Source organism: Cydia strobilella, chromosome 24 (assembly GCF_947568885.1).
Source record: "Cydia strobilella chromosome 24, ilCydStro3.1, whole genome shotgun sequence".
Taxonomy (NCBI): domain Eukaryota; kingdom Metazoa; phylum Arthropoda; class Insecta; order Lepidoptera; family Tortricidae; genus Cydia; species Cydia strobilella.
In genome coordinates, this window is record NC_086064.1 from 682,982 (window position 1) to 709,869 (window position 26,888).

Genomic DNA, 26,888 nt, shown 5'->3' on the forward strand with positions numbered 1-26,888 from the left:
TCAAAATAACAAAGAATAACTCTGCGAAATTTTCACAGTTAAGTTTTGTGCGGTTCGCAATGTTGGCCGCCACATTGTTTTTTACTTTGTGACATTACCAATTTTAAGCGCCTTTGTCAAAATAACAAAATAGAACTCTGCGGAATCTACACGGATAAAGTTTGAGGGTTGACAGTGTTCACAACCACATTGATTTAAACCTTGTAATGTTAGCAACTTTGAGGACCCTTGTCAAAATAACAAAGAATAACTCTGTGAAATCTTCACAGTTAAGTTTTGTGCGGTTCGCAATGTTGGCCGCGACATTGTTTTTTACTTTGAGACATTAGCAACTTCAAGAGCCTTTGCCAAAATAACAAAATAGAACTCTGCTGAATCTACACGGCTAAAGTTTGGGGGTTGACAGTGTTCACAACCACATTGATTTAAACCTTGTAATGTTAGCAACTTTGAGGACCTTTGTCAAAATAACAAAGAATAACTCTGCGAAATTTTCACAGTTAAGTTTTGTGCGGTTCGCAATGTTGGCCGCCACATTGTTTTTTACTTTGTGACATTACCAATTTTAAGCGCCTTTGTCAAAATAACAAAATAGAACTCTGCGGAATCTACACGGATAAAGTTTGAGGGTTGACAGTGTTCACAACCACATTGATTTAAACCTTGTAATGTTAGCAACTTTGAGGACCTTTGTCAAAATAACAAAGAATAACTCTGCGAAATCTTCACAGTTAAGTTTTGTGCGGTTCGCAATGTTGGCCGCCACATTGTTTTTTACTTTGTGATATTAGCAACTTCAAGAGCTTTTGTCAAAATAACAAAATAGAACTCTGCGGAATCTACACGGCTAAAGTTTGGAGGTTGACAGTGTTCACAACCACATTGATTAATACCTTGTGATTTTAGCAACTTTGAGAGAGCCTTTGTCAAAATCACAAAAGAGAACTCTTAACTACAAATTTTAAGTTGATTTACAATGTTTGCAGGTGTTACAAGGGTAAATAATCCAATAATAGGTTTTTGTTTTAACCTTTTCACCGCCAAAGACGGAAAATCACGTCAGCGGAAAGTCGTACCACTGACGCCACGACATTTGCTCCTATTAGAAAACCATACATTTGGTTTATTGCTTGGCGTCTGGTCTGAGTCACGTCGAATTACTTCGCTGCTTGGCGTTGAAACGGTTAAGACATATTAAATATACTAGCTGTTGCCCGCGACTTCGTACGCGTGGATTTGTATGTTGGTGGTTATATATTTTAAATGAGCATAGAACATTATGCAGCAAAAGATATCAGTAGGGACGGTAAATCATTTGTTAATAATTATACAGCGCATGAAATTTGTCTTTCACAAAGTACAAAGTTTCAAGCCCCTAGCTGAAAAAAATTGTTCGCGATATAAACCCTCTCAACACTCAGATTTTCAAGTCCACTATTTAAAAAAAATGTTCGCTCCCACTGCAAACTTTATTAATACAAACTTTTCAAACACGGTGCAATCAGTTTTCGTCTATTTTAATATAATGCCCTTTTACCAAGTTTCATGTTCCTAGCTAAAACGAAAACTTGTACTACATATAAACTTATATACATCCCCTTTTTAACACCCTTAAGGGTAGAATTATTAAGAACGTTGAAATAACCTTTTTTGTAATATTATACAATGCCTTTCTGAGAAATTTCAATAAGCATTTGTAATGAATTCAAACTTTCAACCCCTTTTTAACTCTTTTAAGGGATGAATATTTAAAAACGCTTAAATTACTTTTCTTGTATTCTAATAATATGCCTTCATACAAAGACTTCTTAGTCCTGTACTCAAAAAAAGGTTTGATCTCCATACAAACTATCAAATAGGGCTTACAAGTTACAAGGGAAGCTTACAAGTTTCCACACATTTTTTTTTTTCGTGGTTGGGTAGATAATGTGTTTGTGTTCCAAAAATTGGTAATTTCTAGAAAAAGGCTTCGTTTTTGGGACATGGTGTTGTATAACTTTTTAATGTGGAATTTAACAAGCTTTCGTTTCGCTATACACAGTATTCACATTAAACCCAGATATTCCGAGAAAAAAAGAAAAACCAAAAAAGACTTATACTTTTCAAGATGGCGTTTGATCCCCGTGGACCCGAAGCTCCAATTTTATGACACGCAAACAGGGATCCCTGAAATTGTAGGTGTCAAATTTCATTACTGTCACTATTATTTAAACCCCATTTAAGACCTAAAATCTGTTTTTGTAGTCACATTTTTAAGTTTTACACATTTTTCCTCCACTTATTTTAGTAAATTTGTATTGCATAGCACTCGTGTACTAATTATGGATCTACTGATGTCTATTTGATTGAAATCCACTCAATAGTTTAGGCGCTAGAAGTAAAAATATGATTTACTATTCGGCGGCTATTCAAGGCGGCTGTATTAATTTTGTCTGAGTCGTAGCACGGTACGCTTATCACCATGCCTGTCACGTTCTAACAAGTATGTGAGTGCGAAAGTGACGGACTTAGTGATAGGGGAAACCATGCTGCGCGGGCTCTAGATTTAGCGACAGCGTCAGTGACAACGTCATGCTCGCGGCCCGCCAGCGCCGCGCTCACAACCCGCCCGCACCGATCTCTCTAGATAAGCAATTATTACCTAAAATAGTTTTTAATCTAACTGCTCTTTGAATCTGTCAAATGCTCACACATAATAAATTATAACCTTCTGTACGTACTACGTGCTGCCCGCACAGCATGGTTTCCCCTATCACTAAGTCCGTCACTTTCGCACTCACATACTTGTTAGAACGTGACAGGCATGGTGATAAGCGTACCGTGCTATGACTCCACTCTCCAGGTTTGCAGTTTTTTATAAGGAACAACGTACTTAATTATTATTATTTGTACTTAGTACCTACTTACTAATGCCTTTACCCTAAAAACGGAATTCTAAGAAAGGTATTTGATTGCTCAAGTCGCAATGTTAGAATTGCGGAATTTACAAGGGAAAAATTTCTCAAGTTAATAATTTCACAACTTTTACATTGCGAAATAATATAAGCATTGCTAGAAACACAATGTTAACTTTGTTAAAATAGTGATGTTGACTAGTCCTTTGCAAAATTGACAAAAGAATCGTTCATTTCGCTGGCAACATTCGTACGGTTAGGATGCGTGACAAATCGCTAACAACGGAACGTATTTATTTAGTGATTATTATTGTCTTTTCAAACAACGAACCGTTCACGTTGTTAAAAATATAAGGAAATAGTTTCTTTAAAGTTAAGACAGTTATAGGTAAATAGTAAATATAAAGGATGGACGACTTAAGTGTGTTTCTGTTCAACTGTGATTTGATACACCTTTTTGGATCGCTAAACGGTAAGTTATAATTTGTATTTACATAGTTCTAACTAGTTACTATTGTAGTTAATGTAATGTGACTGTCGTTGCTAATCGATATTTGTTTCATCCTAATAAACTATTCGAAGTCGAAGATTTCTTAAATCGAATTTAAAACAATTATTTTTAGGTTATTTTTGAATTGCAATGTTGGACCATTTTTTTTTACACGACTGCCCAAATAAAGCAATGTATTGTTGTAGACATTATAGCTCCATCGAAATGGCCATTTACTTCTTATTTTTCTTGAAATCATGGAAAATACACGTTGCAATGAAATTATGGCACTTTGAAGCCCCATGGACAAATATATCTGCAAAAATATTGCCGGCATTGTTACCGCCATGACAGTGCAGTGTAGTGGGTTAAATTTATGCAATATGCAGTACTTATTATTTATCTCTATGCTTATAGATCAGGGCGCGGATCTCGATTTTTTATTGAACGCAAACGACCATGAGTTGTCGTTATTGGTCCCGGCAGCAGTTCAAAAAGGGAAACTGCGTATGGCGTTAGACCGTGAGAGAGAACGCGTGAGCAGTTTCATTTTTTCGTATACCTACTTGATTCAAAATTTAGATGTTTTCATTACTTTGAATCAATTTTTAACCGACTTCAAAAAAGGAGGAGGTTATCAATTCGACCGTTTTTTTTTTTGTATGTATGTTACGTCATAACTCCGTCATTGGTGAACCGATTTGGAAAATTGTTTTTTTTGTTTGAATGTGTATAGTCCCAAGTTGGTCCCGTTTTTGTCAAAACCCAGTTTTGATGATGGGATCCATGAGGAATCCAGGGAAAAATTCTTGAATCTTATAGGCATACATATAGCGATTTTTGTATTTTCATTAATGAATCTAGTATTCACGTTCAGAAAAACTGACATTTAATGAAGTGGAACTGCTGATGATGATCAAAACGAAACTCTTTAACGATGCATAGTTCACTTTGACGATTTGTCCTCTTCGTTATGTTTACTAAGCCAGTAAGATTTATAAAGAATTTTTTATCAAGGTTAAGTCTGATGATGGAGATACAGCGACTTTTGTATTTTCATCAATAAACTAAGCATTAACAATTAAATAGTGCCATTTGATAAATAAATAAAAATAAATAAAATAATGTGAATGGGCATTATGGTTAAATTAATCACTCCTAATTTTATTTTATAGAGAGGAGTTACAAAAGATCCGAGGGATGTAGATGTACAGCAAGTTATAGCTCCAATTAAAAAGCAAGACTCCTTTGTGATTCCATCAAGTAGCCAAAAATCTAGTACATCCTCTGTTGTTACAACATCAACTGAATTATTGGTAATTATAATAATATTTATCTTTACTCTGTATTTAAGGTGGATCATGTTTTTGTTATGCAGAGGGAGTCAACTGTCTGTTCAATCCCCGGTCAGGGCAAATATTTGTGTGATAAACACGAGTATTTGTTCCTGAGTCTTAGGTGTTTTCTATGTATTAAACTATATAAGTATTTATATCGTCACTAGTACCCATATTACAAGTAGGCCAGGAAATAAATACATTTCACAGAATAATTATATTAAGGTACATTATTATTTTGGGTCAAATTATTTCAACTTATTTTAATACGAATTACTCCGACTAATTTATAATACATTTAATTATAATCATATATTTTTAGGGTTCCGTACCCAAAGGGTAAAAACGGGACCCTATTACTAAGACTCCGCTGTCCGTCTGTCTGTCTGTCACTAGGCTGTATCTCATGAACCGTGATAGCCAGACAGTTGTCATTTTCACAGATGATGTATTTCTGTTGCCGCTATAACAACAAATACTATAAAGTACGGAACCCTCGGTGCTCGAGTCCGACTCGCAATTGGCCGGTTTTTTACTATCCAAAAGATTAAAAGTGTAAGCTATTTCTATCATATGTAGTCAATATGAATGTTTTGTTTTTAAGTCTAAAATAAATAAATAACGTTTAGTTTGGGACTAGGTTGATTTTCTGAATAAGATTGTCTCCAAATATTTATTTTATGTATTTATTTTATGTAAATATTATGATTGTGCCCAAATAGTAAATACCCACATGACGTGACTTCTAGTTCTTTAGTAACTTAGTGCTTACTTGATTTTCAGGAATGGGACATCAATTGTGACGATTTACAGTTTATAGATGCAAGCAAACTCATAGGGGCTATAACTGGCGGAAATCTTAAACAAATTTTAGAGACATCCAGTATTGGGAAACCTCTAATCAATAAAAAGGTATTATCGTCTAGTGACCGAAAGATACTGACGGCCCTTATTGTTGAGGCTGAGGTGCGGAAATTGAAAGAAAACACTGACCCAATACGAAAAGAAACCTGGGATACGTGGACATCAGAAATTATAAAGCTTTTCCCAGGTGAAACAAAGGGGGTATATTATAATCCTTTTCGTCTTGTTGATGGAAAAGCTATCCAGGCCAGTGGCCTGATAGTGAACCGATTAATAACAGTACGCAGAAAATTAAATGCAGAAATCCGCAGCCGCAGCAGAAGTCGTAACAGCAGTAATAGCGACAAGAGCAGCGACAGCAGCGGAGACCAAAACAAGAGAAAAAAATCTGCTGTCAAATCTTCTAATGCACGGGTTAGACCTTTTCCTGACACCTTTCAAACAATAAGTACCAATCAAGACTCTGAAAAAGATACTGTGCAGTGGTTGAAGCACTCTTCTTCACCGAGAGAATTGGTAGAAACAAAATGGAACAGTTGTCTACATGAACGCATGGCTGCACTGCAAGAAGGCGACCATGTTAGTTATTTGAGCATCTTCCCAGCACTGCAATGTCCTTGGGGCTATGAATTGGTGAGTCAATGATAATACTAATCAATCAAGTGTCTTCATGCCAGACTTCATGACATCACCAGGCAGAAGTCATCAATTTGTGTTAAGTTATTTTTATACCCAACTGCAGAAAGGAGGTTAAGTTTTTCAAGCGTATGTATGTATGTATCTTTAATTATTTGGCACGCTCTACTGCCTAAACCATTTAGCGGAGTTTAACATATGAGGTGTCATTACATTTGTCTCAGTTTTGCGAGTAAATCCATACTAATATTATAAATGCGAAAGTGTGTCTATCTGTGGCGGGTGGAGTCGCGGGCTAGTAGATTATATTATTATTATGCAGTCGGGTTATTGATTTTCATTTTAAATACTCATATATACACTAGCAACATTTCTCGTTGTATGATTATGAATGATGATTGATGACTAGCAACATTTTTGATTTTGTGAAAGAGCTTTTAAGCTCTAATTGAATAACAAATGTTTGATTTCTGTTTATTTTCAGCTGGCCAGTGACTTTGACAAAATATACCCTGAAATAGAAGGAAAGTTCGAAGAAAATTTCCCGGTAGTGAAAGGTCGCCTGCTATCATTACTAGATGAGAAGGCTCAACAGCTAACACGACCTGACACTTCTATTCAAACTGTTTTGGATCTTGCAACTTGTAAGTTATATTATCGTTTTTTTGTCAAATAGTGTCTTTATTGCCTCTATATGTAAATACAGTATGTACAGTGAGCTTCGAAATTGCATACACTGTACATACTAGGGTGGCTCTAAAAAACCTTTTGTTTTATTTTGTTACACTCATTTTGCTGAAAAAATATTCCCAATTTTGTAACTTTAACTACAAGAGGATGCGTATTTATTATTTAGATTTTTATTTATGTATCTGTTTACACACCATTTGAATATTTGATTTATAAGTTTTGAAGTAAAAAAAAAAAACAATTTCATTTCTATTTTTTGTAATTTTTCAAAAGGTAGATTTTTTTAAATTCACCTAAAAATTCATAAAAATTTGAAATAAAAATGTTTTTTTACTTAATAACTTATAAATCACATTTTCAAATTATGGGAATAAAAATTGTAGTTGAGATAAAGTTGTGATTGATCAACAAAATAAGGGGGTAGAGCTTGAATTTTTCCCATACACACGTGAACCACCCTGGTACATACGTTTTATTTGTTCAGCCATATAGATTATATAGAAGTAAGTACCTAAGCATAACGTTCAAGTTCTTGCAAGGGGCTCGAGTTTGTTAATATTCTTACTCCCGGAGTAACACAGAATCACACTTGCGAAGAAAAAACTAAATTTTATGCGAAAAAATTCTTAAATACGGTGACATTTCAAACATTCGTCCGCCATATTGTGATTTTTTGCCAAGTTAGGCATCTAAGGCACATACCCATCCGGCATTCAGCCACGATTGAAAATTGAGTAAGAATATTATTTTGAACAGCTATTAAATTAATTAACCGAAATATCTAATTATAAACGTCAGTATTTTAAAAGTAAAACTCATGTATACCTACTTGGTTCATATTAAGTAGTAATAGTAGTAGTTATGACATAATAAAAAAAAAGCTGTAACTCCCTAGAGAGTTACACCTTTTTTTCACAATCCATAACTCCTGCGGGAACAATATAGGCCTTTGTCCTTTAGTACACCTGCATGATATTAGATCTTTTTCGAGCAAGTGTGATGAAAATAACATATTATATACAGGGTAGATTTTTTTAACGACACCTGTAGGCCGAGCACATGATTGACGCGACAGTATCTCGCCGCGAGATAGACTACCCGTCTTTTACTAACTGTATGAATTTAAAGGCGACGGGTAGTCTATGTCGCGGCGAGATACTCTCGCGCCAATCATGTGCTAGCCCGGCTGGAAGTGAAGTAGGTACTATAGATAGAGGAGATGACGAATTTTACTCAATAGAAACTTTACCTTAAGTAACCGTTAACCATACTAAGTATTAATTATTTTTGCAGCGGGGGAGGAACAAGCGAATGTTGCGACTTTTCTGGCAGTTCCCCTGTTGCTGAAACAAATGCACACTGTTCCCGTGAAAGGAGTCAGAAAACCCTGGAACCCGTCTAGATTAGAAGTAAGCAACGCGTTTTTAAGCTTGGTGCCATCTACATCGGACCTTCAAAGCCACTTCAGTGAACGGAAGGCCACATTGCAGGAAAAAAAATTGCCTGTTCTTCCATATTTGGTTGCTGTTGGGGCTTGCTGGCAGGATGTTACGCAGTATGATTTAATAATCTCTGAAGACATCAGGTACACGTTTCCCAGCATTTGTAAAGCTGTTTCAAATACTTTTAAGATTCTATGGGCATTAGACTTACCATATTCAAAAGATTGTGCCCCAGTCTGGATGTTTATCCAAAGAAGTATATATGTAATGAAGAGCAAGTTTGACACTGAAGGCACTCCTATGCTAGATTTGCTTGCTTCTGTTTCTAACAGGCACGATGGTGCTGTGTGCAATATGTAAAAGGTCTTTTGTCCAAATGAAGCAATTTAAAACCCATTTTACATTTTATCATCCAGGTAAATGTTATATTTGTCCAAACATGGATTGTGGGAGAACTTATCAACTCTACAATTCATTTAGGCGTCATTATTTGAAAGAACATTCAGATTCTTCTATGTTACAACAGGCTTCAAGTGTACAGGATTTTGCTATTGGACAAGAGACCTCTCCCGTGAATAATGATCCATTACATAATGTGTGTAGCGCAACCGAGTTTCAAATTAAAGAAAATAATAGTACTATACAGAGTGATAGCAAACACAACACACCGCCGCTAAGCGACAGTTTAGGTCAACTTTTCTCATCCCTGTATAGTAATCCCCATTTGCCGAACAATGTGCTAGATACAGTTTATAGCGGTATTCACAACATGTTCACTATGTCAATCAGACCTCTGTTACCAGTAACTTCTAGCTCTGCCGTAGCAAAACTGACAACCGATCTAGAGATGTTTAGTTCAACTTATAAACGACATCAGTTCTTTGAAAGTAAGGGTACTTTAGTTAATCCTGAGCCTTATACTGTAGGGCGACGATTTGATTACGTAAAAAAAAAAGGTAAAACTTATTACCAAGCAGTAGAGTGCATAGCCCATAAAATACCTATTAGAGATGTGTTGCACAAATTTTTTTCGTTGCCTAACATACTTCATGAGACCATCGATGCTATGAAAAAACTGATGGCTCATGACACGTCAAACAGTATAGAGCATTATATGCATGGTTCATTTTGGAGACAGAAAAATCATGGAGATAAGATAGTCATGCCCATATTTTTGCAAATTGACGATTTCGAGACTTTGAACCCTTTGGGTAGTCATAGTGGTGTGCACAAACTAGGAGCCGCATACATTTCTCTTCCTTGCCTGCCGTACTATTGTGCCTCTCTGTTAGGTAACATATTTTTAGTCTTACTCTATCATTCCACTGACAGAGTGGAATTTGGGAATCGTATAATATTTCAGCCCCTGATTGACCAGTTTAATGATTTATTTAAGCATGGAATAGTTTTTGATTTGCCAGATTTCAAGGGCACAATTTACTTTGAGTTGTCATTAATTTTAGGAGATAATTTAGGCTTGCATAGTGTTTTAGGATTTGTTGAGAGTTTTTCAAGCAATTTTCCTTGCAGAACATGCAAAGTAGAGAAAAAAGTCATGGCTAATCAGGTTTATGAAGATGAATCTCTCTTAAGGACCGAGTCAAATTACCAGGATGATTTAAAAACGAATAATTCATCTCTGACAGGCGTCAAAGAAAAATGTATATGGCTCGACATAGAAAATTTTAATTTATTTTCGCAAATGGGTTTTGATGTAATGCATGACATGCACGAAGGCTGTGCCAAATACGTCATGTGCTCTTTACTTGTGGTTTTTGTAGACAAAATGAAATATCTTACAATTGATATTGTTAATAACAAAATTTCCTCATTTCAATACGGTCCCGATAAAAAAGATAAGCCCGTCACGCTGGCCATGTCCAATTTACGAAAAGGCAATATACGTTTAAATGCTGCCGAAATGAGCACATTTTGCAAGTATTTTGGTGTAATGTTTGGTGATTTCATTCCAAGACATAATAAATATTGGCAACTGTATATTCAATTAATGACTGTTTTAGATTTTATTATGTCACCCCGTTTTGTATCTGAGCAAATAGACTATTTTAAGTATATGATCGCTGACTTTTGCGAAATGTACATCACACTGTTTAACCAAAGTCTTAAGCCTAAATTTCACAATTTACTGCACTATCATTCGGCAATGTTACGTTTTGGTCCCTTGAGATTTCTGTCTTCAATGCGCTACGAAGCTAAACATCGCTTCAACAAGTTAGCTGCAAAATCAACAAATAACCGAATTAACATGACACTGACAGTAGCTCGAAAGCATCAGTTGATGTTAAATGACATATTCTTGAAAGAAACTATTCGTTCGCCTCTTTCGTTTGGGGGCCAAGCAGAAGTACCAGTTAGTGAATGTAAACAGATTTTAGATCAAATGCAATGGTCAGATATTACAAAATTATATAAAGTGAGTTGGGCGGCAAAGTGTTCCGAGCGCTACCAAGTAAATTCTGTAATAGTTACTGCTATTAATGAAGAAAACATTTATTTTTCCAAAATTGATGACATATATGTTGATGGAGTGTCTAAGATTAGTTTCAAGGCTAAGCCTTTACAAACAATTGGTTTTGATAATCATTACCATGCTTATAATGTACTGGACTCATTACAATCATCACACATATACATTGATCAAGACACCATGCAGTATCCGTTTTTGTGCAACTGTGTAGTCATTGGGCATAACATTAATCTTCCTGAGTATCATATCGTACTCAGTAAACCGATTTAATTAACCCAACTAGAGTAAGATTTAATAATTTGTAGTAATAGTAAGTATGATTACAATTACTTATGCAGGTATAATGCATACCCTAACTCAGTTTAGTAAATTAAGTTCAAAAGGGCCGTGGAACATTACAGTGTTAACAATTCCTATTTTAAACATATTTTTGTTCGTATTTTATTTTACAGGAAGTAATCAAATGTTATATTACGGTAAATATGTAATGATTATTGATGGGAATAGCCCTCATTATGAAAACAGTTTTGTTCATGCAGTGATAATATGCTAATAACCCAAAAAAAAATAAAAAATCTGCGGATATAATTCGTGGTTTGGAAAATCCCCCCCCCTACACCCTCGAGGACTTTTAGTATGTTTATCTGGACACCACAAGGTATAAATAACTATACCAATTTTCAAAACAACACGAATTATTTCTGCTGATTGATATTTTCGGCTTAATTTGACGTGGCTATAAGTTTAGTTTCTATTTAAACGATATGTAACTACAGTTGTGGCCCTAAGCGCCACTTGCACCATCCTACTAACTAATGAGGGGTTAACCGGTTAACCCCTCATTAGTTAGTAGGATGGTGCAAGTGGCGCTAGATTGTTGTGTTAGGAAACACCTTGCATGTAAGTAGTGACCTGATGTATGAATAGCGTTGTCACTATAATATTGACAGTAAGGTACAGAACTGCACGGGGTGGGTCACGTTATACTGTTGTTGGTTATTACCAGTACTTAGGTTAGGTTAGGTTAGGTTAACAGCAGGTAGATATATCGTCGGGTGATAAGCAAAAGTCACTAAGTACCACCACAAGTTCATAGCCATAGTGAACCGTAATATTATGCGAATAAGGTTGATTTTTGTTTAATTATTTTTCAGTAGTTAGTGAGTTTTGCTTGTTACCTGACGGTATGCTAATTATTATTATTTGTTCACATTTAGCGGGTTCGATTCCCGGATCAGCCAGGCGATTTTTCTTAATTATTTGCAATTCGTATTGTTTTGAAATAAAAATGAAAGGAAGCTATTTTTACTTCTACTCGTCAAATATATGGTCATACTTCTAATCCATTCGCATCCATTTAACTTTGAAATAGTAGGTACAGTCAGCTTCAAATAGCCAGCCAAAGTCGCCAAATATGTCGCAACACACCTTTCTTGCCATGGGAATAAGGTTGTGTTTCGATATATTTGGCGAGTTGTCACCAAATATTTGACGAGTGGAAGTAAAAATAGCTTCATTTCTATATTTATTTAAAAACAATACGAACTACATTCAAAGAATTTGAAAAAAGTCGCCTGGCTGATCCGGGAATCGAACCCGCTTTTTTAGTACTTCTAAAGCGGGTTCGATTCCCGGATCCCGCTGACGGTACTTCTGTATAGTGGCTAGAGGGTAAATAGTATTTAAATAGGTATTTTAGTGTTGAATAATAATCACTTTTATATTCGACTCCGTATATTAAAATAACCAGTTAACTGTACAATGGTTCAGGCGGGACTGGCGTCCCGTTGATCCGTTCCTACGGATATGGGTTTTGGCTAATCAGATCAAATCGCGGTGCACGCGCGCTTGAATATGAGCTGACATAGCTTAACTGTTACTATACCGCTAAATGTGAAAAACAAAAAAAACCTTTCAATTTTACTGTACCGATCGAAAGGCTCAATCAAAGGGTTCTTCAAAATAACATAGCATCTTAAATAAATGTATGTAATTAAGCCTTCCGATCGGTACAGTAAATTGCAGGTCTTTCTTTCATTTAGCGGGTTCAATTCCCATTTTCGAAACACCGAGTGTTTGTTTTTGATTTACATATTAGTAAATAGTTGATTTTTCACTGGAAACTTTTAGTTTCCCATTATTATCTACATTATTTGTATTTTAGTGGGCAACATTTTTTTCTATTCTTACGGACCTGCAAACGTTTTTTAATAATAAAAGTTAGTTTTATAAATATTGTTGTATTTTTTCAGGTAGCTATTGTCGTTCGCGACTTTTGGCATTGCTAGTTCTGCAATGTTGAACGTAAACATTGCTATCCCCGCGATATTCCACTGCGGAGCTAGCAACGTCAGCATTGCTATCCCCGCAATATTCCACTGCGGAGCTAGCAACGTCTGAATTGCTATCCCCGCAATATTCCACTGCGGAGCTAGCAACGTCAGCATTGCTATCTTCGCAATATTCCACTGCGGAGCTAGCAACGTCAGCATTGCTATCCCCGCAATATTCCACTGCGGAGCTAGCAACGTTAGCATTGCTATCCCCGCAAAATTCCTCTGCGGAGCTAGCAACGTCAGCATTGCTATCCCCGCAATATTCCTCTGTGGAGCTAGCAATGTCAGCATTGCTATCCCCGCAATATTCCTCTGCGGAGCTAGCAACGTCAGCATTGCTATCCCCGCAATATTCCTCTGCGGAGCTAGCAATGTCAGCATTGCTATCCCCGCAATATTCCTCTGCGGAGCTAGCAATGTCAGCATTGCTATCCCCGCAATATTCCACTGCGGAACTAGCAACGTCAGCATTGCTATCCCCGAAATATTCCTCTGCGGAGCTAGCAACGTCAGCATTGCTATCCCCGCAATATTCCACTGCGGAACTAGCAACGTCAGCATTGCTATCCCCGCAATATTCCACTGCGGAGCTAGCAAAGTCAGTATTGCTATCCCCGCAATATTCCACTGCGGAGCTAGCAACGTCAGCATTGCTATCCCCGCAATATTCCTCTGCGGAGCTATCAACGTCAGCATTGCTATCCCCGCAATATTTCACTGCGGAACTAGCAACGTCAACATTGCTGTCCCCGCAATATTCTACTGCGGAACTAGCAACGTCAGCATTGCTATCCCCGCAATATTCCACTGCGGAGCTAGCAAAGTCAGTATTGCTATCCCCGCAATATTCCACTGCGGAGCTAGCAACGTCAGCATTGCTATCCCCGCAATATTCCTCTGCGGAGCTATCAACGTCAGCATTGCTATCCCCGCAATATTTCACTGCGGAACTAGCAACGTCAACATTGCTGTCCCCGCAATATTCTACTGCGGAACTAGCAGCGTCAGAATTGCTATCCCCGCAACATTCCACTGCGGAGTTAGCAACGTCAGTATTGCTATCCCCGCAATATTCCACTGCGGAGTTAGCAACGTCAGCATTGCTATCCCCGCAATATTCCACTGCGGAACTAGCAACGTCAACATTGCTGTCCCCGCAATATTCTACTGCGGAACTAGCAGCGTCAGAATTGCTATCCCCGCAATATTCCACTGCGGAGCTAGCAAAGTCAGTATTGCTATCCCCGCAATATTCCACTGCGGAGTTAGCAACGTCAGTATTGCTATCCCCGCAATATTCCATTGCGGAGTTAGCAACGTCAGCATTGCTATCCCCGCAATATTACACTGCGGAGCTAGCAACGTCAGCATTGCTATAACCACAATATTACACTGCGGAGCTAGCAACATTAACATTGCTATCCCCGCAATATTATTCTGCTGAGCTAACAATATCAACATTGATGACTTCTCTATTCCGTCTTTCAACTTTGCTAAAACTACGACTTCAAAGTAGTTTATATAACGAAGTTCACTTGATAAAACCACAAAATAAAAATTGCTAAAATAGCTATGTTCGGAATAGGCATCAAAGAAAAATTGTTAAAAACTAAATTTGTTAAATTAACAATGTTCATATTGCAATGTAAAGATTTGCTAAATTAGCAATGTTATAAATCACAACTTTTACTATGTATTATTGTCAACGTTATTTCACAATGTCGACATTGCTGAATATTCACAAAGTTAAAATTGCAAAATAGGAGCAGACAGAGTCAAATTGCGAGAAATGTTACGTTGTGAAATTAGCTATATGATTTTTCACAAAGTTGAAATTGCGAAATAGGAGCCGACAGAGTAAAATTGTGAAAAATTCGACTTTGTGAAATTCGCTATGTGCTTTTTCACAAAGTTAACGCTTTCGCTTTGTCATTTACGCAATTTTTTTTCGCAAAATTAAGCTTGCTGCGCCCGCAATTTGACTCTGTCGGCTCCTATTTAGCAACGTTTTTTTGTTATTTTCACAATAGTTTTCTCTGAGTGTTCAATTACAAATCAACCTTATCAACAAGCGACAATGTGGTACCTTTTGGTTGAAAACATCACATATATTTCTGTATGTATGTGTATGTATGTATGTGTATATGTATATAGTAAGATGGAAAATTAATTGTATTATTTTTTGTATTAAGGTAAGTGCAATTAAGAGTATTTGACACTTGCTCTTGTTAGATAAATTTACGTACCTAATAATATATTAATCAAATAAGTTTACCGGGATAATTGCGTCTCTTGTGGTAAATGCGTCTTTTGAAGATATCTTCGCAACGCAACATATTATAACTTTTTTTTAATACCACGACGGTGGCAAACAAGCATACTGCCCGCCTGATGGTAAGCAGTCACCGTAGCCTATGGACGCCTGCAACACCATATTATAACTATTACCGCCCTTTGCATTAAAATTTCAGTGACCACACTTCAAACAGAGAGGGTTGCAATTTGCAATAGTTTTTTTTTTTTTTTTTTTATATTACGTCGGTGGCAAACAAGCATACGGCCCGCCTGATGTTAAGCAGTCTCCGTAGCCTATGTACGCCTGCAACTCCAGAGGAGTTACATGCGCTTTGCCGACCCTAACACTCCTCTCCCCCGAGCTCTGGCAACCTTACTCACCGGCAGGAACACAACACTATTAGTAGGGTCTAGTGTTATTTGGCTGCGGTTTTCTGTAAGGTGGAGGTACCTCCCCAGTTGGGCTCTGCTCTACATCTGGAATGACATCCGCTGTCCTGTGCCCTACCACACAAAGCGAGATGTCATTCACAGTGCCCATACCTCTCTTAAAAAAGTTCTAAAATGGTCCGATTATAAATGTTCTGCGCATCCAATACAACAACATTTTCAGGATGCTGATGCAGCTGCCCCGGTTCTGTAGCGCGTCAGGTATGTTCGCGGAGGCGCACACGGATGGGTTCCACGCCATCATCCGCAAGAAAGTGGCCTCTCTACTCAGTCGCGTTCGGGGCAGCAGCAACAGCATCCTGGGGCTGTTTGCGTATAGGTTTGACTGCCCCATTTATGACAAATGGAGGCAAATAATGCTTGGGCTTGTGTAAATTTTTATTTTGTGAATTATTATTATTATTTTTGTAATTATTATTTTTTGTAGTATTTATTTGCATTTTCTTTTAATCAATAAGGATTTAATTGTTATTACTTGTTGTATATACTAATATAGAGTAAGGCATTGTTACTAACAACATTTTTATGGGCCCCAGGCCTGAAATAAACGAATATTTATTTATTTATTTATAAAAAATCTTTAAAATCCGCATTTACGAGTATCCCAAGTGACGCAATTATCCCGGCTGTCTTAAATATAAAAAAATATTCCAATACAAATACACACATACAAATTTTTAATTCCGCGCCTTTTTCTACTGACAAAATTGGCTTGCCAGAGTATATATATATTATATTGCAGTATCTAGAAACAGCTAAGTATGTTAGGATTAAAAGTAACATTAGTTTAAAACAGTGTTTGTCCATTGGCACCTGTCCCGTTCTCACACGCGGTAATCTTTATTGCTCGCTCAGAACAAGTGATGTGTCTCGAATGTTCCCGGGAATTTATAAGACAAGAGACACACATTATCTTATCTTATCTTATAGTTTCGGGGGCCCTTACGGATACACATAGGGAGACACACATTAGATAAGAGATTAAATATTATTAAATTTACATTAAAATTGAATTTTACATTGCGATTGGAGATTAAATATTGTTAAATTTACATTACGATTGAAGATTACATATTATTACATTTTACATCACGATTATTTACATATTAAATATTTTATTATACCTATATTATATTTCATAGTTTCATTAGTTATTTTATTTGTTATATGAGCTGGAGCTATATAAACTAATTACAGGCATATATATACCTCATGTCTTTGTATGTGCAAAAAGTTTCATTACAATCCAACACGTAGTTTTAAATGAGAATGAAACTCCGTTTGTATGGGAAGGTGAAATTCGGCCGAGCTTGCCGGGGACTCATAAGCTACTGCAACGCTTACCAAAGCATCTTGCTTACTGTTACTACAGTAAAAAGTGCTTTTAGGCTAGTAGATATTAGCGAATTTCAAAATTATCCAGCTCTCGAATTTATCCCAAAGTACCTTGCCTTCATGTCATAAGTTTGATATTAATTAAATTAGTAAACATTCCCACAAATTCATGAATATTCCTGGGAACATAAAGTTCCCGGGAATATTAGAAACGCGCCACTTCACTACTCGGACCGCAGACGGATTGCGGACGAACTCACTTCGTTCTCATCTCCAATTCGCATCTTATGCGCTTATGGGCGCCTGGTACTTCTGAGGCGGTTTTAGTTTATTTGTTTAGATAATTAATTAAATAATATAAATATAGCAAAATAGGAAATATATAAAAAATATTAAGTTCTGCATTTTTTCTGTTTGACACATGGTTCGTTTTGGCTCTTCACGTTAAAAAAAATCGACAAAAAAAAATCAATTTAAACAACACACCTGCTCACAAAATTTCACGAAAATCGGTCGAGAATTATAGAGGAAAACATCCATAGTTCCATACATACAAGGCATTTTTGCCGAAGCTGAAACGGAGATCTTCGCTAACGCTGTCAATTTTTTTTTTTTTTTTTTAAGCCTTTTATTTCGAGTCCAAGTTAATTACATTAAATAAGTCAGTTTCGTTACAGTAAAGCATTTATAAATATAATTTTATGTATTTTTAGTATGTCAATTTAAATAAGTCAATTTTTCACATGTATTATTAAGTAATTTGATATTATAATCTTATAACAAAAATTTAGTTTGCGGACAAGAACCCCTCATCGGGTGAAGGCCTCCTCCAAGGACTTCCATCTATCCCTATTTGCAGCTACATGTCTCCAGTTTGTCCCGACTGTTTTATTTATGTCATCAGTCCAGCGGCTATTTGGTTTCCCGGAGCGTCGTTTGCCTGCAGGTCCTTTCCAGGTGGTAGCTAGCAAGGTCCAGCGCGAGTCAGACTCAGTCAATATAACACTTATATCAAAGATAGATATAACTCCGTAATAGATGGATACAGTCTAAGGAAAAAACGTGCCTCGAAAATCACGAAAATTTGATTCTCGATCAGAGGGCGCCACTAGTTTTGGCCTACACTCGTATAGAGGGCGTTGACGGTTTCGTTTGTTATTTATAATTTTAACGCATATCAGTGAAAGAACATGGATCAAAATCATAAAAATAATTAATGCAAATAAAAAAAATCATTTATCCACATTTAAATACATTTTATCGTATTTTTATAAATATTTATTTTTAGTTTTAAAGTGTGTCGACAGATGGCAGTGAATTTACTGGGGTTACAAAATTTACTATGACAGTACCGCTCTAGTATAAGTTACTTTATGCTTATATACATAATTACATATTAACAACGTGAAGTGATATCAAAGTGAGTATGTAAGAAATGTATAAGTAACCCACAATTACGACATACCGACGGCGCACGAAACGTTTTGCACGCGACATTATTCCCTTCATGAAGATATAACTACTGTTAAGACCTATCTTAACAAGTAGCAGATAAGTAGGTATTAGCATACCTAAGTACCTACTTACCTAATCTAGACAGATTAAGTCTCTCAATCGTCCTATAATATGTAAAGGTGACATCTACCGAAACTATTGTGTACTAGTATAAATGCTCAATAAGCTGTTAGCTATGTCAATGTATGTAATAGTTCCTAACCAATCCGTAGTGTCATAGAGTGGCGCTGTACTTAACTATATAAGCTTCTACATGTATGTAGATAAACTCACTTTTTCTAACCAGCCTTCTGTAAGCATTAAATTTAGATATCAGTATTTCCCTGCTTTCATTTGGTCGCCATTACCTCCAACGCTGAACATAATGGTGACCCCGACGTGATAAGCTTTTGCCCGCGACTTCGTCTGCGTGGAATTAATAATTTGGGTACCTTAATTCTTAAACAAATCTGCTTTCTAATCTATCCTTTTTTCACCCCCAAATTGGTCCACACTATACATTTTCACCCCATTGTTTACACCCTTAAGGGATGATTTCGGGGATAAAAGTTATTCTATATCCTTTACCACAGCTCAAACTATCCCCATACCAAGTTTCATCTAAATCGGTTCAGCGGTTATTGATTCTCCATACAAATTTCCACCCCCCTTTTCACCCCCTTGAGGGGTGAGTTCTGGGATAAAAAGTATCCTATGTCCTTCCCCGGGACTCAAACTATCTGTATACCAAATTTCAACTAAATCGGTTCAGCGGTTTAAGCGAGAAGAGGTAACACACAGACAGACAGACAGACTTTCGCATTTATAATATTAGTATGGATTAATAATTGTTAGAAAATGCATTACGATGTTGTACCGTTAGGGTATTCCCCATTCAAAATAATGATTCGTATAAAAACTACCTTGTAACAATCAAAATCGTTACTTATTAAATAGTTGCCATTTCCTTCAGCAGCAAAAGACGGCAAATTTAAAAAAAATGTAGGCGCGAAGGATTGTCCTATAGAAAATTTGAATTCGCGCCTTTTTATACTACCAAAATGGGTTTGGCAAAATAACTATCCACAAAGTTAGCAAGAAACTTATAACAAATCAAACTTATAGTTGGTCAAGTAAATCTTGTCAGTAAATAGGAACAAAAAAAACTATGAATGAATAAAATATGCGCGCTATAAATAATGTGCGCGCGACAAAAAAAACTATACTCATCCTTTTCTTTTGGCTGCTAGTACTAGTAAGACAAAGCTAGTAAGATTCTCTCTGTTTATGTTTGAAATGAGACAGTCCCTTGATAAACTACATATAGTTGGTCAAACCAAATTGGCAGTAAATAATAACAAAAAAAACTATACTCATCCTTTTCTTTCGGGTGCTAGTACTAGTGTAAGATAAAGATAGTATGATTCTCTCTGTCTATGTTTGAAATAAGACAGTCCTTTGATAAACTATATATACTCATGTATGGATGGTATAGAAAAGGATGCCAATCTCTTAAGGCAGAATTGTTGCAAAAGTGACCGCTTTCAGCTTTAAATAATAGTTCCTAATCTCTCCGGTGGCGCTAGTTAGGGTCTGGGACATGAGTATAACATGAACCAACAAATAACCCGACCAAATTACGTAGGTTGTTTTGGTAGTATTTCGGTGTATGGTGGCGCCGCCTAATTACTGTTTTTTGATGGACACTTTTCATACATAAAGATTTGGCTCCTTTATATAGTCTCCATGTACTCATGTTTTCTTCAGCGCGAGAGTGCAATATAAAGCGCGGACCATCGCTACTGAAAACTAGCCCATAAAAAAAAACGAAACATACATTTTTGTATTAGCAACACCAAAAAAAGTTTACCGTTAGAAAAACAAAAGCATTTGATAGTGCCGCGAAGAAAGCACACGAATGAAACATTCGATTTTTGAAATAAAATAAATTAATGATGCATCTATCGACGGGCAACACAAAATTAAGATTGCGTTTAATTTTCGAACTAGTATATCTTAAACAAAAAGTAATAGAGTCGCTTTTAGAATAGCAAATAGTTTAGCAGCTGTAGTGTAATAGTGTTGTTCTCGTAAATGATTTTAGTAATAAATCTTGAGCGTTGTAATGATTCATTCGTTCCATCATTACTAATGAATGGTCGGTGATATTGACTTATGGATGTTACTGTTTTATGGTAAAGGTAATGTAAGATTAGGAATTAAATAAGTCTGTATTGTTCATGTCACTATGATGTCGCGGTTGTTTTGACTTGTAAAAGAGAATTTGAGGTCTACTTGCAGAATAAATTTTCATCGTCGTAGTTGAATCAGTAAAAAAAAATTAAACCGAAATTTATTGTTTTATACTCGGTCTGCCGCTGTCTCTGTCTCATTTCGCAAGAAAGAACGGGAAAGATCATGCGCGCCAAGTGTCAATTTTGATCGAATTTTGTCGATTTTTATTTATTTTAAAAACGTTACCCTACAATATCGAAATTCGAAAGCTATGAATATACTATTTAAGTTAAGATTGTTTTTTCTTCTTTTTTTGTTAATAGTATCACATAATAAATAACCGAGTAAAGTTGGATTAAAAGTCCGAGGTAGAGGTTACTTTGGGAATTAATTGTATCGAGCGAAGTGTCATAATTCGTGTATCGGAAGCTATGATATTAAAGATAATATAGTCAAGAACTACATATATTTTTTTCACGTCTACGAATATCAACGCCTCTTAGAAAAACAGGATCATATAAGGAGATTTTTCGCCTTCTGGCTCAGGGAACCGCCTTAAGTACGTAGGTATCTACATCAAATACAGGGCCGTTTGAATTGTATAATAGGTACTGGTTATAAAGTTAAGGTAACACTTATTAAGAGTCACATGAATCTAGCCGCCGCCATACAATACAATCTAATGAGTTACGCTCTCGATTTTCGATACTCGAAAAAAGTTTTACAGTACATATTAAAAAAATATTAAAATAACACAACTTTAGTTCGTAGTCTCTGTCATAAATATACTACCTATATAATGTTATATTTTGCTATTTCGAAAGAAAGAAAGAAAGAAAGAAAAGACATTTATTGTAAAGACCTTCTACAAACAGCGCCACCTCAGTTACAAAAAAGAACTTACTCACTAAACACTTAAAGCTAGGTACAATGGTAGTTATAGAAAAAGGAGTAAGGTAAGGTAACAACAAATTTTGGCGCCGCTATAGTGGCTACAAAAGGACGCCACTCAGCATATGCTCTGGTATAAATAAATACCACAGCGCTGGTTTTCTGTGGCACCCCGGGCCGGAGGGTAGCTTAGAACTATTTGGGATAAATATAAAAATACAAATAATATAAATACTTACTATAAAGATACAGATAGGTTATAGATTCATGTAGGGTAAAATGTTATGATGGTAAGGGTAGGTAGATATTATTAGTATTATAGACATTATAAGAGGTAGATAAAATAATAACTTTATGTATAACTCTGGTAAAAAAAACTAAGTCCGACGATTTGAGAAATCCATGGGACGCAACGAGCACGGCAATTGCAGGCTAAAAAGATATTTTTTTAAATTGGAGTTTAAAGACGAGACCTTCATATTTACGTTATTTAGCAGTATATATGTGGAAGCTTGTAATTTGCATTTAGTAGATAAGTCTGTTAACCTATGTATATTAGGCAGTAATCATCCCGAATAAATAAATAAAAAAATATATATATATATATATTGTGCTAATTTACCGTCCAAGTGCGGTAACTAGCACTATACGTGCGTATGTCGAAAATTTAAAGGGCCATATGCACTGTAAAACATTGTACAATACACGTGCGTAAAGTAGAAAATTCGCAACGAGTGGTGATAAATTAAAACACGACCGAAGGGAGTGTTTTAAATCGACACAAGTTGTAATGTACATACTATTAATACATTACATGTAGGCGTCCGTAAATCTTAACTTTCGAACTGGGGTTTTAAAGTATTTTTTCATCACACTTTCTGGGCGATGCGGTCCGTAAATCCTAAAATTTCACCTAGGGCAAATATTGCAATATAGGTCCGAAAAGCTTTTTTTCTTTTTTTCCCTTACAAGTGTGATGAAAAACATTGTGTGCAGGAATAACGAACTGCTGTTTATTAAGCCCTCGCCTTTAGCTTCGGGCTTCAATTCACACTCGTTCGTAAATTCTTGTTTACACAATATACCTTTTCAAACCGCTGTCACTTTTCTCAATTCTGTAGGTCTATTTTATTTTATTTCATTGACTGCAAGTACAGAACTGTTCTAGCCCCAACAGCGACCGCAGCGCAACTCGCCAACAAGATTAGTCCTCCATTTGCGGCCGCCATTTTGGCGAGAACGTCAAACTTACAAAATGGATTCCCCGCGGACGGGGCATTGAGATTTAACTTTGCAATAATTGGGAGTTAGTTGCTAGGTTTTTTGCGCTGTTATTTCTCTGTGGCAGTCTCTCACTTTTCTCGAGAAATAAATAAATTATCACTGAAAATCCGCAACATGACGAAGGCCAAATAAAATATTGTCAAGGAACACATGGCCTTTTAAAGGAAACGCTCATGTGACATTCCTGGAGTTACAAACGTCTAAAGGCTTTGGCTTACTGTGTATCAGGGAGGCTGTATATTCACTTGCCAAACTTGGTATAAAACATGAAGAATTTTCATTAAAAAAATTTTTTTGTTTAAATATTTATTGTCAGAGATTAATCACTACAACTACATAGTATAAAACAAAGTCGCTTCCTGCTGTCTGGATGGATGTCTGTCCCTATGTATGCTTAGATCTTTAAAACTACGCAACAGATTTTGATGCGGTTTTTTTTAATAGATAGAGTGATTCAAGAAGAAGGTTTATATGTTCAGCATTGCACCCGTGCGAAGCCGGGGCGGGTCGCTAGTTTTTAGGGTTCCGTACCCAAAGGGTAAAAACGGGACCCTATTACTAAGACTCCACTGTCCGTCTGTCTGTCACTAGGCTGTATCTCATGAACCGTGATAGCTAGACAGCTGAAATTTTCACAGATGCTGTATTTCTTTTGCCGCTATAACAACAAATACTAAAAAGTACGGAACCCTCGGTGGGCGAGTACGACTCGCACTTGTCCGGTTTTTATTTTTATAATGTTTAACTGCATTTCATCGATTAATCTCCGCATGAATGATCACACGTAGGCAGTTCACACTTACAATTCTTACTTAGTTAAAAAGTTCTTAGAATATTCGACACAGTTAAAATTAAAATTAAATAACTATCAGGCATAAACCTTATGTATTACTTATTCTGTGCTTATGTGTCGGAGATAAGGTCTATGATAGTTCGTTTTTAGGGTTCCGTACCCAAAGCGTAAAAACGGGACCCTATTACTAAGACTCCGCTGTCCGCCTGTCCGTCCGTCTGTCCGTCTGTCTGTCTGTCACCAGGCTGTATCATGAACCGTGATAGCTAGACAGTTGAAATTTTCACAGATGATGTATTTCTGTTGCCGCTATAACAAGAAATACTAAAAACAGAATAATATAAATATTTAAATGGGGTTCCCATACAACAAACGTGATTTTTTTGCTGTTTTTTTCCGTAATGGTACGGAACCCTTCGTGCGCGAGTCCGATTTGCACTTGGCCGGTTTTTTATAATATGTTTAACTGCACTACATCGATTAATCCTGACATGAATGATCACACGTAGGCAGTTCACACTTACAATTCTTACTTAGTTAAAAAGTTCTTAGCTAAAATATTCGACACATTAAAAGCTAAATGACCATCCATAAACCTTATGTGTCGGAGATAAGGTCTATGATAGTTCGTTTTTCTAAAATTCTGTGTATGCGACCCACACGTCCCGCATTCACCGTATTACACTTGCTATTGAGCCTGGGGCTGTATTAGCTAACAGGTTGATAGGTAATAAACGAGAAATGTAACGCCGTCTTGAATTTCTAAATTTATGGGTCGATCGCGTGTAAAATCGATATATGAGGATCTAAGTGTTCTGTAGAGACGTCAAATTTCGAAAAAGTCAGTGATATCTAGACGCAGATAAAGAATAAAGATACGTAGTAGCAGTGCTGATAATTCCGCTACTTAGCGCTAGATGTCGTCTACGAAAATAATAGTCATTTTGGTAACAAAACTGATGTATGGAGTGAGCACTCTGTCTATTTAATTCTCTTTGGAACGCACCATTGAAACCACTCCATCCATATGAATATTAAGTAAAATGGCCATCAGATATATCGGAGCGGCCAAAGTGTTCATAATATCTGAACACGCACTCTAACGATCTAACAATAGAGGCGTGTTCAGATATTTGTGGGCATCTCGGCCGCTCCGATATATCTGATGGCGACTGTACAAGTGTCTCATAAAGTTTCTTAGAAAACATAAAGCTCAATGTGTTGAAAAAAGTGACTTTTTCAAGCGTGACTGACAAAAACTCAAACTTAATTATACGCCTAACTTAATTTAGCTCTAATTCGAATTTCAACTTTCTTTGTATCAAATTAAAGATGAATTTAGGTTGTAGATGTTTGGCGGTTAAGTCTTTGGGTAAATTGGCGAACGCTTGCAAAAAACGAAGAGCTTTGAACTCGGGCGCAGACTGCTGGTCGCGTGTTCTCATTTTGAATTTAGAACATCTGATAAATTCAAATTTCATGTTTATGGACACGGATATCGGTCAGATATAACTGACAAATTTCATTGACCGTAGAGAATTCGACCAGAAATCTGTAAGTTCTATTTTCTATCTGACAAAATGTTCGTAAGCTTAAACGCATAATCATTGAGATACTGCATGAGATAAGCCTGACCAGGAATACGATCACGCGCCATGTTGCGGAATTTCACTGGAACTAATTTTTTCATACCATACTGAACTGTCAACCTATACATGGGAATAAACAGCGCCCTCAATGATCATATATTACTGGTTACCAAAGATAGATATAACTCCGTAATAGATGGATACAGTCTAAGGAAAAAACGTGCCTCGAAAATTTGATTCTCGATCAGAGGGCGCCACTAGTTTTGGCCTACTCTCGTATAGAGGGCGTTGATGGTTTCGTTGGTTATTTATAATTTTAACGCATATCATTGAAAGAACATGGGTAGTAGTAGTAGTAGTAGTAAATTACTTTATTGTACAAAACAAAAATTGTTAACATGAAATTCATATAAATTTAGGTACAAAGGCGAGCTTATCCCTATAAGGGATTTCTTCCAGCTAACCTTAGAGTAAATGAGTGGAAAATTCGAATTAGATAGATAGACAAACTTACAGAACGTACAATAATATTTAAAAAGGAAAACTACAATATTAACGTCTACGAATAACTAAAATACATCAATTGCATTATGCAATAAAATAAATATGTACTAGCATACATAAACAATAAGAACATGGGTCAAAATCATATAAAAATAATTAATGCAAATAAAAAAATCATTTATCCATATTTAAATACATTTTGACGTATTTTTATAAATCTTCATTTTTAGTTTTAAAGTATGTCGATAGATGGCAGTGAATTTACAGTGGTTACAAAATTTACTATGACAGTACCGCTCTATCTTATTATATCCTCTTTGCTCGAGAATGTCACGTACAAAATGACATTTTTCTAATGTACTGATTCTTCATAATGCTAAGAAAGCGATATATTATTAATGTAGCAGAGCTGCCATACAAGGCAAAAGCATTTCGTAAGCGCATAGAGTAACTTATACTAGAGCGGTACTGTCATAGTAAATTTTGTAACCCCAGTAAGTTCACTGCCATCTGTCGACACACTTTAAAACTAAAAATGAAGATTTATAAAAATACGATAGAATGTATTTAAATATAGATAAATGATTTTTTTTATTTGCATTAATTATTTTTATGATTTTGACCCATGTTCTTTCACTGATATGCGTTAAAATTGTTAAATAACAAACGAAACTGTCAACGCCATCTATACGACTGTAGGCCAAAACTAGTAGCGCCCTCTGAACGAGAATCAAATTTTCTTGATTTTCGAGGCACGTTTTTTCCTTAGACTGTATCCATCTATTACGGAGTTATATCTATCTTTGGTAAGCGGCATTCTCGTGTAGTCGCCTCCGCTGCA

General features: G+C 36.2%; 2 protein-coding genes across 5 annotated transcripts in view; one reads left to right on the plus strand and one right to left on the minus strand.

Annotated features, from left to right (window-relative positions):
* LOC134752300 (uncharacterized) overlaps positions 1-26,888 on the minus strand; it is a 121,302-nt gene that overhangs the window by 42,110 nt on the left and 52,304 nt on the right. The gene's annotated exons all lie outside the window — the stretch shown is intronic.
* LOC134752286 (uncharacterized) lies at positions 498-12,402 on the plus strand. 2 transcript variants are annotated; one of them, XM_063687945.1, is made up of 6 exons: positions 2,531-3,366; positions 3,802-3,920; positions 4,560-4,700; positions 5,505-6,218; positions 6,706-6,865; positions 8,205-12,402. In XM_063687945.1, exons 1-6 carry the CDS (start codon positions 3,303-3,305, stop codon positions 8,711-8,713), a joined length of 1,707 nt encoding a protein of 568 aa, XP_063544015.1. In that variant the 5' UTR covers positions 2,531-3,302; the 3' UTR covers positions 8,714-12,402. The 2 variants fall into 2 exon arrangements, 1 of the variants encoding a protein (XP_063544015.1); XR_010128750.1 differs by lacking the exons at positions 3,802-3,920; positions 5,505-6,218; positions 6,706-6,865; positions 8,205-12,402 and having other exon boundaries at positions 498-3,366; positions 4,560-5,472.